The sequence below is a fragment of the Condylostylus longicornis genome, unplaced genomic scaffold (genome assembly GCF_029603195.1).
Source record: "Condylostylus longicornis isolate FDR11 unplaced genomic scaffold, ASM2960319v2 ptg000135l, whole genome shotgun sequence".
Taxonomy (NCBI): domain Eukaryota; kingdom Metazoa; phylum Arthropoda; class Insecta; order Diptera; family Dolichopodidae; genus Condylostylus; species Condylostylus longicornis.
The window spans coordinates 2,807,864-2,822,490 of record NW_026578103.1 but is presented as its reverse complement, the minus strand read 5'-3'; the positions used below and the strand labels follow the sequence as shown (position 1 = coordinate 2,822,490).

Here is a 14,627-nt window from a genome sequence, read left to right as displayed (position 1 = left end):
TTACATAGGTACACCTACATATCCCCAGGATAAGTGCAAGTATACTAGCGATTTATTAAAACAGTTTACGAAACAAAGATTTATAATATGCAATTAAACTTTAACAAAGTTACTTAGTTTACTAAATCTTAAAATATTAAAAAAAATGTCGTAAATTGTTTTTTTAATTGTTATTACACTTTTACGAATTACGAAAATAATATATTAAAAAAGTAACTAAGGTTTGGTAGGAAACCAACTGTAGTTATTTTTGTAACACTGGCACATTATTCTTGCTCTCACCTTGTAAAAAAAACAATTATTTATGTAAATATGTCAGCATAGATCAAACATTAATGGATTTGTATGTACATGCATATGCATGTATCTACTTAATTATAATATCAGTCGAAAAATCAAATTTAAACATCGAATTCATGCATATTTTTCAAAGAAGAACTGAAATAACTATTTTGTATTAGTTGTCCAAATAAAATTTTAAAAATGAAATCAAATTCTCTTGTTCTTAGAAATTTGTTTGTACTACATCTATGTACATTGTACATATGTATGTCTATAGTAAATATCGATTTCCAAATGCTAATGTAATGGCATTTTTAAAACGTAGTCAAACTATTGAAAAAAAATGGGGAGATTGTTTTTAAAAAATTTACATATGTATGTAAATTCAAGAACAATACATATGTACATGCATACAATGAAATATGCATTCCAAAATTTAACTGAAAAACTTCAAAACCATAAATGTGAAATACATATGTATGCAATAAATTAAGTTTAATGAATTTGAACCAAAGACTCATAATATATTTAACGTATTTAAATATATGGGCCTTTACATAAACAAAATTTAAGTCCTGTGCATATAATCAATTTAAATATATAAGTGCCTGTATGTCCATACATATAATAAATAATAAAACGGTATCTATGTACGTTTGATTACAATACCTTAAACGTTTATAAACTGTAAATTTTGTTTGATTATTGGAAAAGTCAAAATTTTTGACGTGGTACAAATTTTTACACTTCAAATTATGGTTCTTCATCAAAATGACCCTTTTTTCTCTTGTGAGCAGATAATCCAGCAGATTGAAAAAATCTTTCCCCGCAAACGGTACAAATATACTTTTTTGTTCCAGAATGTAGTAATTTATGCTGGCTTAAAATAGAAGGTTTAGAAAATTTTGCATTGCATACTTTGCACGCATAAGGTTTTTCTCCTGTATGAGTAAAAATATGATATCTTAAAAGTCTCCTTTGATGAAATGAACGGTTACATATGTTACACACATACGGCAAATTTCCTTTATCCATATGTATGCTTTTTACATGTCTTGTCATCTCTCCAGCATTTGCAAATTTATTTTCACATTCCTTGCACTTAAACGGCAGTTTCTCTAAAAATGCAACAAACCAAGCCATTGTAATAATTAAAAAAAATTCAATTAAATTTTTTGTAACGAACCTGCTCGGTTATGTGATCTTTCATGTTTTAACCTACTGATCCAGGATTTAAATCCAGCATTACAATCATCGACTCGACATATGTATGGTCTTATATCTTGATGATAACGGGAATTGTGTACATTCAAATTGTAAATTGATATAAATGATTTATTACAACTTGTACAAGCAAATGGCCTTTCACCTGTGTGCTTTCGAATATGTTGTTCAAAGTGGCTTTTATGAAGAAAATCTTGTCCACAATATTTACAAGAATAATATTTACCTTTGTATTGATCTCTATGATTTTTTAAAACATGTCGGTCACGATAGCTTGTTTTGACGAAGGTTTCCAAACATACGTAGCACCTGAGTTTATTTATTTTGAATGGCACTTGTTTTATATTGCCGGCATTAATTTTAACTGAAGCATCCTCCGTATCCTCAGCTGAAATATCTTTTATAAATATGTTAACTTCATGATCTTGAGGATTATATTCTCGAAATTCTATTTCAAATTTATTTTTATCATTTTCTGTTATATTTTGATTTTCAATTTTTTTATCTGCTAACTCGACTTCATTTTCTGTGCAATTTCCAAAGTAGTTAAAATGTTGTTCTAGATGATTTTTACCAAAAAATACACTATAATCAATAAATCTTTCATCACATAAGTTGCAGTATAATTCAAATCTTCCAGATTCTGAAAAATATATCTCGCCACATTTTTCATAATGTTCATAATCTTCTGTTTCGAAATTCATATCACTATCAGAAAATTGAATATATCCATTTAATTCACATAGCTTTCCCATAATATAAAGTAATATTTAATGAAAATAATATTTGAAATAATTTCTCGCAACCGTATTTGGTTTAAATTTTTTAAGTATATAAAAAAGAAAAACTCTGTAAAAGGAAAGAAATAAATAATTTTATTATTTGTTTTTATCATTCACATTTCCCATTTTATTTTATAAATAAAAGGCAGATTTACTGTTGTTCGTTGAAATTCGTTGTTAAATACAATTGTATGTATTACAATATACACACATTTTTCTATACACACGATCACTCAATAATAGTTAATTTTATTCTTATTTAAAGAAGTGAAACGTTATTTACATAACGTACATTATCAAAATATTTTTCGACTTGAGAAATAAAGAGAATTATTGTTAAACATACATATGTAGTTACGTAGTACACAAATAAATTTATGTATAACTTGTTGGCACGGGGTAAATTATTTTGGGTTGAAGCGAGTGCTACATAAAAATACAGAATTTTTAATCATTTATCACCACACTAATATACTTTTCTAAATCATTTTCATTGTACATTTGAATAATATATAAGTAGATACTATTCAATTTTTAAAGCTCGCTTTTTGTACACATATGCATGTGTGTGCATGCGTTTTATATGCACATACACTTATGCAATAATAAAAACTTATTTATGTTCTAGAGAAAGTCATTAACATATAATACATATACACATTCATTACAACATAACGTGTCAATAATAAAGTAGCTAAATTCATAGTAATTAAAAATTCACTGTAATTAAATTTTTAAATTCTAACCATTTAGTTGAATTAAAAGTTAATTAGAATTTTTTTATTTTTTCATATTATATTTTGTAAAAAAAACATTTAGCTAAATATATTTAGTTACTATATGTATGTACGTTTTCAATTAATCTATTTAATTCAGAGTGATTCAATACAAAATATTAAATGTTTGAGATTCTAGAAATTAATTTCACTGTGCAATTTCTCATTAAATAATTTCAAAAATTAAATAACAAGGGATTGAAAATTAAATTAAATTATTTAAAATTATTTGTATAAATTTAAAACATATTTGTTGTGCTGTTAAAATTTTATGTTATTCTAATAATAATTTTTATTTCACCTGCTTTTTTTACAACTTTAGAATTTATATCTAGTTGTACTACAGAATATGGATTAAATAATTTCTCTTGCTGGTTCTCTCTAAATTTTCTTTCATTCGCAATGAATTTTGTTTTTGTATTATCATCTGATCATCCAATAGTACATTGCTCTTGAAAAAGATGACGTTTTAAAATAAATAAAGTAGCTTCGGTTTGGTTAATTTTCTTTTTATACCCTGCACCTTCGTGAAGGGTATATTGGCTATGATATGGAGTTTGTAACTACTTCAAGGGTTTAGCTGCGGTACGGACATATATATTCTTACACAGCATAAAATTCTGTGTTGATTTGGACATGTCCTTTCGTCCGTCCGTCCGATCGCACGGTAACTCAAAAACGAATAGTTCAATCGACACCAAACTTTCACATATTGTTTCTATTGTGTCAAGGACGAACCCAATTGTAACTGGACCAATTCGCCCAGTGGGTTCGGGTATACCCCAGTGGGTTGCTAAACAACTCAAAGATTTTATTTTAAATATTTGAAAAACTAATAAAGGTATAAATATGAAATTTTGTACACGTGTGTCCAATTTCGTTTTACATATGCTCTAAAAATTTTAATAGAATGGCTGCGCCGGTTCGGGTGGATGTTATAAAAATCCGAAAGCGAATTTAAATAGAAAAACAATAAAGTCAAAAAAATTTAAACAATAATGGTCGGATACATTTTTGAAGTTTTTTTTGAATTGCTTGACAGGTTCGGGTTCCTGCCATACAACTCCAAAGGCTAATTTTAAATATTTGGAAAAATAAAGTCAGACTAATGAAACTTGGTAGCCATGTGTCCAATTATAGGTCAGATATATTCTTGAAGTTTTGGTTGAATCGCTGTTCAGATACCTGTCATACATCTTCAAAAACTAATTTTAAATATTTAGAAAAAGAATAGAGTCTATTCATGACACTTGGCAGTCGAGTGTCCAATTATACGCTGTTATATTTCTGAAGTTTTGGTGGAATTTGGAAGTTTCGGGTAGCCGCAATACAATTCCAAAAGCTAATCTTAAATATTTGGAAAAAAATTAAAGTCAGGTTCGCAAAAATTGGTAGTTGTGTGTCCAACTATAGGTCACACATATCCGAGAAGTTTCTATAGAATGATTTCACATATTCAAGTAATTGTTATACAACAATGAAAAGTGCAGGGTATACTTCAATCGGTTTATACCGACTGAAACATTTTTACTTGCTATTATTCTTATGAGTATAGGAAGTGAAGTACCTATATATATATATAAATCCATACATTTGGTACATATAAACGGATTGAAATTTATTAACATATTGTATAAATACAGTATGCACATATATTTGTATAAGTATGTATATGTAAGTAGGTATTTATGTTCGTATTATTTCTTTCAATTAGCAGCAAATGAGTTTAAGAATAAAATTTTGTTATTGTGATGGATAAAAAATTTGTGAGGATATGTAGATACTCAGAGATATTATATACGGTTTTTACTATATTAAACAATTCCTTATTTAGTTGAATATACTAAGTGGTTATGAAGCCCAAAATTATGTATGTGATAAATATTATGTATATACATATGTATGTATATTTGTACTACATTTACATGCCGTACTTATTCTTAGTGAAATCTTAGTTGTTTTTTGTTGATTAAAGTAATATTTACATACATACATACATATGTAAATCTGTATTCCAAAGCAAAAAAAAATCTGTACTTACACGTTCACCTAACGTACATATATGTATTTTATACATATATTATAATATATATATAATTGATATGTGTACATACATACATATGTAATTCAAAATTACATAAATATGACATATGTAGGCATATACGGTTAATTATGGGTGCGGCCATTTTTTATATCGTAACTTAAGGTTTGTTAACATACAACATACAAAAATTTAAGCATGTTGTATGTATTTTATAATTAAAATTTTATTTTTAAACACACAAACGTACTTACATACATACTTATTTCATCAACTTCCAATGGATCACTCAATTCCGTTCCACTGGATCTAGTTCAAAAATTTTTGTATACCCAAATTTAGAAAAAAACAGAACATGGCACAAAATACTAAGTCGTTTTACTTCCATATTGGATAATTATATTTCACAAGCAGAAAAATTTCTTTTCTGAACTACATTATGTATGTATCAACCTGAACTACATTATGTATGTAAGTCCCGATAATTAATTACCGTCTTTTGTACATACATATGTGTTTATATTCAAATTCCAAATTTTAAAACAAAACATTACCAAAAATTTTTGAAAAGTTGTTCTATACTGATCTCTGCAAGATTAAAGAAACATTAAAACTTTATAAAACCTAAATTATGAAAACATTGAGCATTAGCATTTCTAAGCTAAGTGGTAGGTTTGTATGTACATCCTTAAGTATATTACCATTAGTATTAAAATGCTGCATAATAAAGGTTATTGAAAGTCAATTGGTTGAAAATGAAAAAGAAAATCAGAAAACCAAAAGAAACTATTGTTGGAATTTCGGAAATTAAAGTCACATTTAATACATACATATGTAAAAAAATTTAAATTAAACAATTAAAAAAAGAATTACAATACATAATTTTTCAGTTATAATGTAATTATAACAAATATATAAATGTATATAGCCCATATATGTATTCCAAATCCACTTTATTTTAATCGAAAAAAGAAGCTTGTTAAGAAACAATTAAGATTTTTAAGAATAAATAAAAACAATTACAAGTAAGTTTTGCAACAATTTATGTACATTGCATGAAGAAATTCTACTTAAGCATAGTACTTAAGTATTAATGATTTCCTGAGCAGAAACCGAGTTTTACCACATTTCCACAGGTAATACATTTTATTTCTGAAGTGTCTTCCCAAATATTACCTAAAAATGAGTTTTTAAAAATTTCAAGCAATTTCATTTAGAAATGTCACTTACCACGGCATAATATGTTAAGCTGACAAAGTGACATTGCATTACGTATAAATACTAAAAGCAGTCATGTGTACATAGTGTTACTATATTATGTATCCAATATACATAACATAAATTTTACCACGGCTGAATAGAATGTAAACAAGGCAATGTAAAGAGTCCTTGTCAAATTGCCATTAAAACTGTAACGTATCGTTATAAAATTTTTAGTCAACAAAATAATATTCTCACAATTTTAATTTATGTTGAATGATGTTGGTAGTATATTGGTGAACAGTGATTTCACAATATGGCTTATTTTTAATAACAATTATTCGTTATACAAAGCATTTCAACAACTTGTTTTTATTAATTTTCAAATATACATATTAAAAACCTATTTATTTAATTTAAATACGTTCATTTGATACATTTTTTTATACAAAAGATCATCTCTGTTTATAATTTTTTATAAAATGAAAAACAGCTTGGCAACCAAATGTGGCCCAGTTCTACTTTGTTCCATTTGTCAAATTTCAAACTACACCGACTAAATTAAAATTTCATTTAATTCAACGACATTGATAATTTGTTTTTGTAATATGTAGTCGTTGTACTTGTTGTTCTCATTGAGCGTTTGTCTGAAGACAAATAATAGAAATTACTCTATTCGCTGTCAAATTTAAAAAAAAAATCGCCACACATTAGTTTCTGATGGTGTCAAAAACAAACAGAACAGCAAAATACTGAACAGTTTTATTTTGTCGTTCCGCTATTGTTCTGACGCATAATAACCTACTGATTTGATTTATTCTTAACAATACATGAGCTTTTTGAACGATTTTTTCTACTTGTTTCTTTCTGCTTGCAGAAAGTCTGAAATTAATTACGTAAATAATTTTAGCCAACGAAAACATAAATAAAGCACTATAAGGGAAATTTGACATAAAGTTGTCACGCCTTAGCTATATATTCTTTGTGTTTACACGACATCTCGTGACGTCTGATGCAGGTTAGATGATGATAGAACTGATTGCTTTTTATAAATATGTGCTTTTTATTGCAAAAAGCAGTAACAAAATAATATTTATGCATAAGGTTTAATTACAGATTTTATATGGAAAAAATCGTAAAAATAAAATATGTTTTGCAGAACATTTTACAAAACATATCATCATGTTTTCCTGTTGTGAATGATTTATTTTTCAGATTTTTTTCTCAAATCAAAGGAAATTTTTAAAGAAACTCAAAAAAATTTTTATCTACAATACTCAAAAAAATTTAAATCCACATTACTTTTTTGTAAATTGAAATTCAAAAATATTTCAACCATAAAAATGACATAAGTAACAAAACTATTTTTTTGATTATAACAAATACAAAATATTTTTTTCAAAATTTTTAAATAGATTGTAGATTTGTAGATTTGTTCAACGGGTGCAAAAATTTGAAATAAACAAAATAAGTGTATGCATAAGTGTATGCACTCGAATTAGTACCTTATGTAGTTTGAATCCAATTTTCTATAACATATTATTCTCCTGTAGTCTGAATGTAGGGCATGAGAAAAAAGAATATGTATTTAATGAAATACTTCGTTTATTTATACAACATTATATAACACATTGCACAACACACGGAAGCAGATATTGTCAAAAAAGATCGCCAGCTGTAAATAGGATTTTAAGCTATTTTACCAATGTCGGTTAAATTCATGTTGGTAATTTCACTTCATTTCTGTACCAGTTCCATTAACATAGGTGTATTTGAAATTCATTATGATATTTGCCGCGGAATAATGTTCTTGTTCTGCTTTCACCTTAAATTATTGATCGTTGTGTGCGGCAAAAATTGATTCGATGAACGGGCTTATTTTCATATCTTTAACTTTCATTCCTACGGCAAGTTGTTTATTTATGCTGTCAGAATAAGACAGCGAAATAATATACATACTACATGATCGAAGTAGAGATTTTATTTTTTTTTAGTTTTAAAACAAATTCAGCTTTATAAGCAGAAGATACTGCAATTATTGGTGAATAAAAATTTTATACATTATTTGTTAAGAGTAAGGACCAATTTTGTTTTTTGCAGATTCCGAAAATGAGTGCAAATACTAATGAATCTGATTTACAAAAAGAATATGAAGCTGCTTTGATAGGGCATATAGCAAGGAGGCAGTTTATGTACGACACTACTCATGAACATTATACTAAACTACACCTTCGTCGTGATGCTTGGCAAGAAATTGCAAGAGACTTGAATCGAACAGGTAAAAAGTTGAATTTTAAACTATTTTTATTAAGAAAGTTGATTTCTAGTGAAAGAACTTAAAAACAAGTGGGAAGCGTTAAGATATAGCTATAGAAAATATTATAGGAAGATAAACAACCGATTAAGTGAAGGAAAGAGTGTAGTAAAATGGGTTCACTATGAAAGGATGCAATTTCTCAACGGTCACATAAAATTGTGAGTTATTTTATTTTTCAAAATTACAGGTACATTTTTTTGTAAACCATAGCATCAAAATAACAAAAAATTTTAGAGAAGAGATTTTACCATCTGAAGAAGCAGAGATACAAAAGGAGTTTGATTCAAGATTAATCAAGGAGATTGAAGGCAAAACGTGTTTATACGACCCGATGAGTGAGTATTTTGCAAATATGAAGGTTAGAACGGTAGTTTGGAAACAAATCTGTGAAGCCATGAAAGCGACTGGTAAATACATATTTTTGTTTTGAAACATAACTTTACTGGAAAACAAAATTTTCAATACTTTTAGCTGAAGTTTGTAAAAAGAGATGGTATTATTTGCGTGAAACATTTCGAAGTCTTCATAAAAAGGAAACTGAGGATAAAAGAGAAGTTGACTGGGTTCACTACAAAAACCTTCAGTTTTTGTTATGGTAGGATGCTATATAAGACTAATGTTTGATTAATGCTAAATAATTAAAAATTTTAAAATTTGTGACTTTATTAAATAATAATTTTTAGTGCCTCAAATTGTACTGCGACCGATATAAAGCCCGTTTTAAATGAAGAACTCTCCAAAACGGATAATTCTTTAGAAAAGTTCAAACTAACAGATGAGGTTTTACTCAAATGGGAAAATGAATCAGAAAATATGGATTGTTTTGAGTACTGCGATGTTCCAGATGAAAAACCAAATGTTGAACTAGATCTTGAAGTACCACGAAAATGTGGAGAAATTTTAATTACGAAAACTGAAAACTTTTCATATAAATGTTGCATTTGTAATGAAATTATGCTAAATATAGAACAGTTTAGCAAGCATATTTTGGACAAACATATGGGACGCAACGAAACTGTATCTATTTTCGAAACTGATATAAAAGATGCTCTTGAGAAGAATGAATCCGAGATTGATTTTGATGCCGATATATTTGACGGGCATGATTCAAATGTTACAAAAGATAATGCACAAGAAAAAAGTCGTGCTGCTCCCAAAAAAGAGAAAGCTAAACGTCCAGCTAAATATAATAAAAAACGGTCCCAAAAAGATACGTTAATCGATGAGAGTTTAAAAGAAAATCCAGACAATGATCCAGAAACTGCAACTTTAAAACGTAAAATTTGGAATCAATCATCCACAATTGAGAGAGTGGGAAAATATCGTTGTAAAGAATGTTGTTTTTCATTTGATAAAGAAGAAAATTTAAAAAAACATGAGGAAGTACATCAGGACTTTTTTATATTTGAGAGAAGAAAAGGAGGAGAATTTAAATGTGACCAATGCGATAAGACATACACATTTAATTATCTATTGCAAAGGCACAAAAGATTGCACACTGGAGAGCGACCTTACGCCTGTACGATGTGTGATGCGAAATTTCGGCATTATAATACTTTAAAAGAACATTATGTGTTTCGACATTCAGAAGATAGACCAGTAATTATTTCATACTCACTAAACCTTGTTCATACCAATCTTAAATAATTTTTAAAAATGATTCTTTCAGTTTCCGTGCAGACACGAAGGGTGTGGTAAAAGTTTTAAAACAAAAGTGTCAAGAACTTTTCATGAAACTATCCATAGTAAAGAATTGAAATTCCAATGTGATGAATGTGGTAAACGTTTTCCAAGAAGTAGCTACTTAAAAAGACACCGAGGTACATGGCACATGGATAAAACTGATCGGCCTTATAAATGCCCTACATGTCCAAAATCTTTCTGTACTCAACGCAATTTAAAGTATCATATTTATACGCATACTGGGGAGCGACCATCTTGTTGCACCATTTGTCCTGCAAAATTTGCTAAGCCGTGCGGTTTAAAAGAGCATATGAAAGTACATACAGGTGAAAAAAATTATTCCTGCGATTTTTGCGGAAAAAATTTTGCGCGAAGAACCGGTTTAATGAGACATAGGAAAACGCATGGGGACATTAAAGTGAAAAATTTAGAAACAAATTAGATGTTTTGGTCATTCTATTCTAGTATTAAAAAAAAATTTTCCAACGAACAAGAAAAAAGTATTCTCTCCTTCAAACTTGACAAAACTCAAGATAAATTGTTTTGAATATTTTTTTCAATTTCTAGATTTCACAAAATTTATATTTATATATAATTATGAAAGGATTTATTCTCAATTTTAATTATAATTAAGTAACCTATGCATTTCAAAAAAAATTTTTTATAAATAAGATGGAGATAGTATAAAATATCAAAATTTAATATACGTACAGTAGAATCTCCATTAGTTGACCACTCAAGGGTGAAAGAAAAATGTTCACCATATAGAGGTGGTTCAATTACAGAAAAAAATTTTCCTTTCCATTTCATTGATTTTAAAATTTAAACAAATTTATACACAATAAAAAAATTTTTGTATACAATACATAATATACATAATATTGTATATAATAATACACAATGAAAAAATTATTACTTAAAATTTATTCTCTTGTATTTTACATACAAGTATGTAAAATACATAAAACATAAAGTGTATTCAGTGACATTAATTTATATTTATGTTAATATAAATTATTCAGTGATTAATTTATATTTTATATTTATGTGAACACTTATATCAAATATTTTCCATTTATCTTTGTTTACAAATGAACTGTAACCGCTGTTTTTTAATTGTATGAAAACACATGGAGGGTTTTACTGTATATGTACTTTTTTATTTTCATTAGGTAAAGTTTGTGTTAGTTAAAATTTCTGTCATCGTTCATTAATTTACTTAAGAAAGCAAAATAATAAATCATGACTTAAGCAAAGTATGTAAGTGTAATAAAATCAACATTTTCGAGATTTTATAATTAATATCAATAAAACAATGATTCCACTAGGTTAATACATACATACATATGTAGTTCTGTTTTAAAAATAAAGAACGATTGTGCAAAAAAATTAGTCACCTTATGTTTTTGCCTGTTAACACTTTACGAAAATTTTATATACATACATACATACCACTCGTGAAACCAGGGGCTTTACTATGTAATCAACCAATTTGTATGGTACTACCTTAGAATTTATGCTAAACGAAAATCGAATTACATAAGACCCCAAGACATGAATAAAAAAAAACAAAAATAGACAAACAAAAAATAGAACATGCCCGTCACAATTCGAGAAGGATGTGACCATCCTGAGGAAGGACCAAGTCGGGACAAACCCCATTGCATGAGAACGGGCGAGGTTGCAAGGGAAATGGAGACCGACCCCCGTCATGACCCTTCCAACAACCGTAAAAAAAATTAAGGAATACAGGATAGTCGGAGCAAACCCTCTAAACCCGCAGAGGCTGGCTCAGAGAGCACAACTGCACGGAGGAAGGAAAGCAAAGAAAAGGGGCAGTAGGAAATAGTCCCACTTACCATCTGGGTAACCTGGTGACTTAGATTATCCCTATCGTCGGGAAATCGTTGAGCCTGGTGTCAGATGTTTTCTGAAGCAGAGAAAACTCCCTGAAGATACCAGGAAACTAGCGGAAAGAGACTTGCTGGAAACTCACCTGCATGAGCTCACGGGAGGGAAAAGGGGACAAGAGTTTTTGACAACTCATTTTGACTGAGGAGACAGCGGAACGGTTTACCGGGCGGGCACAAATTCTAGAAAAGGGACAGCACTAGTTTCACAAAAGGTAGACGACTTCATGAAGTCCATGCCATCACCTTCTTCGTCCGAAGTGCGGAACAGGATTTTAACAGAATTCTGACGATCTACAATCTACGTAGATATATGTTTGTACGTACTGTGTATACAAAAAAATAACCGTTTGTTCTAAATTCCCTACTGATGTCCAATCGCCAAATAAGTATGATGAATTTTTAAATTTTTAATTCTTCAAACTTCTTGCTTCATACTTTTTTGAGTGAAAACATAATTTGAATTCCACTGTTAGCACTAGTCACTAATCGTTCATTTTGAATATAAGGATTTTTCTTGTAGTCATAAGGTAATTTAATTTATAAATGTGAATTATATTCATTTTCCGTAATGTAAATAAACTAAAAATCCAACGGAGAAAGGAGAACATTTGCCTCGAAATTTTAGCAAATACTGAAGTATTAAAATTTAGTATTTGCAATCCAGAAGCTGAAATGAAAAGTGCACATTTGTGCGTACCTCCAAAACATTGAAAACGTATTGTTCCTTTTTAATTTTAAAATTGATTCTTCAACAAGTTTAAAACCTAGCAATATTTCAATACATTGAATTTACTTCGTTTATATGGAGGATCGAGTGCGTGGCTAGAAATTTCAATCTACATATACACCGTAAAGACTTAATTAATATTACATATTATGTGAAATCCATTTAATTTTGGCATTAGCTGATGAATATTGTACATTAATAGTAATGAATTACATTAATAGAATGAATAAAAACACGGTGAAGCCAAAAACTGAGACTGAATTCAATTATTCTAACATATGACACATAAATATATATATTAATTTTAGAATAAAGCATTAAATAAAACTTACAAATAAAACTGATAATATAAAAATTTTTTAAACAAAAATATGTTCATTTTCGAGGGAAATAAATGAACTAATACTTATATGTATTAAATGGGAAGTGAATTAAAATATTTATATGTATTTGCAATTTATAAAACAAATTTATTCAAAAAAAAAAATTATTAGTTTTGTTTAAATTTGATTTTTTTACAGAAATTTAGGGCCTGATCACAGACATCTTTATATAAGATTTGACAACACATAATTTATTAATACATTCATAGGGTGTATTGAAAATAAAATTAGAAATGTTCGTAGTGATTTGGGGTGTTTGAAAACTAAAAAACAATTGAATACAAAAAAATATGCAGAAATCTTTTTATTTCGTTTAAATATTAACAAAATTAAATTTCTTGTTCTTACAAACTGGTTACTTATTACAGGTAACAAAATATGTTTGAGGTAAAACCGAAATAGTAAATACATAAAAAAATTGTTTTTGAAAAAAACCATATAACATATTTACATAAAAAAATAAAATTTGTAACCCATTTTTCTTAAAACTTGTTATATTTGATGAGAGAAGCAAATAATTTTATGACATAAATGTACCTACATATATATTCAACTAAATTCACAAAATTTTTTAATTTTCTTTTATTAAATTACATATTTATTTAAATTCTTCAAATCTTAACTTTAGTAGGTAATTGATTAAATTATATTTGCTACAGACTATAGAACAAAATTTAATGCTTTTACAAATTAAATATACTTCGTTGGTGTCGAATCACTTTTTCCTAATGCTTCTATTCATTTGTCCCTGATCGTTCTTTGGCAAATCAATGTAGGTGTAGCATTTCGCCTTTTCTCGTAGGCTGTTGCTTCTGATGGTTACAATTAAAACTTTAAAAAGGGCACCAAATCTTACTAATTCATTAAGTGATTTTTTTTCTAGGGCAGAATCCTATTTGGATTTAGCTTTAATAGACACAAGGTTTGAAATAGATGGTACAAATAATAATAAAATCATCTCTATGCTTTAATTTTTAATATTGGGTTAGAAAATAATATAGTATTTAAGATGCAGAAGGCTAATGATATATTACTTAAATATCATTTCAAAAGTGCAAATTGGGATAAATTTAAGAGGAAATGTGATGAGAGTTTGAGTAATAGATGTAATAATTGCAACAGATATTGACAAAATAAGCTTAAAAAAATTATACCAAAAGATTCAAAAAACATGTTTCCTTTATTAAATAAAATATTTAGAAATAGAAAGCAGGAAATTAGTGAAATTAAAGAAAAAGAAAAGGCAAATATTAGTTATGAAGAAATATATAAAGAAAATGATCATTATATAATAAATAA

General features: G+C 27.9%; 2 protein-coding genes and 1 long non-coding RNA gene across 6 annotated transcripts; 1 reads left to right on the top strand and 2 right to left on the bottom strand.

Annotated features, from left to right (window-relative positions):
* LOC129615361 (histone-lysine N-methyltransferase PRDM9-like) lies at positions 1-5,542 on the bottom strand. Of its 4 annotated transcripts, none has more exons than XM_055530521.1 (3): positions 5,360-5,542; positions 1,469-2,355; positions 1-1,400 (listed from the first exon to the last, which is right to left on the bottom strand). In XM_055530521.1, exons 2-3 carry the CDS (start codon positions 2,259-2,261, stop codon positions 1,036-1,038), a joined length of 1,158 nt encoding a protein of 385 aa, XP_055386496.1. In that variant the 5' UTR covers positions 2,262-2,355; positions 5,360-5,542; the 3' UTR covers positions 1-1,035. The 4 variants fall into 4 exon arrangements, with proteins under 4 accessions (XP_055386496.1, XP_055386497.1, XP_055386498.1 ...); XM_055530522.1 differs by having other exon boundaries at positions 5,368-5,542; XM_055530523.1 differs by having other exon boundaries at positions 1,469-2,214; positions 5,368-5,542.
* A 361-nt stretch (positions 5,543-5,903) lies between these two features.
* Positions 5,904-6,394, bottom strand: LOC129615460 (uncharacterized). The gene is made up of 2 exons (XR_008697458.1): positions 6,336-6,394; positions 5,904-6,281 (listed from the first exon to the last, which is right to left on the bottom strand). It is a non-coding gene; the product is annotated as an uncharacterized LOC129615460 (long non-coding RNA).
* A 1,838-nt stretch (positions 6,395-8,232) lies between these two features.
* On the top strand, positions 8,233-12,530 carry LOC129615383 (zinc finger protein 525-like). Its single transcript, XM_055530552.1, has 7 exons — positions 8,233-8,346; positions 8,406-8,583; positions 8,633-8,780; positions 8,857-9,029; positions 9,094-9,217; positions 9,306-10,221; positions 10,292-12,530. The coding sequence occupies exons 2-7, from the start codon at positions 8,415-8,417 to the stop codon at positions 10,745-10,747; spliced, it is 1,986 nt and encodes a 661-aa protein (XP_055386527.1). The 5' UTR covers positions 8,233-8,346; positions 8,406-8,414; the 3' UTR covers positions 10,748-12,530.
* Positions 12,531-14,627: the final 2,097 nt, after the last annotated feature.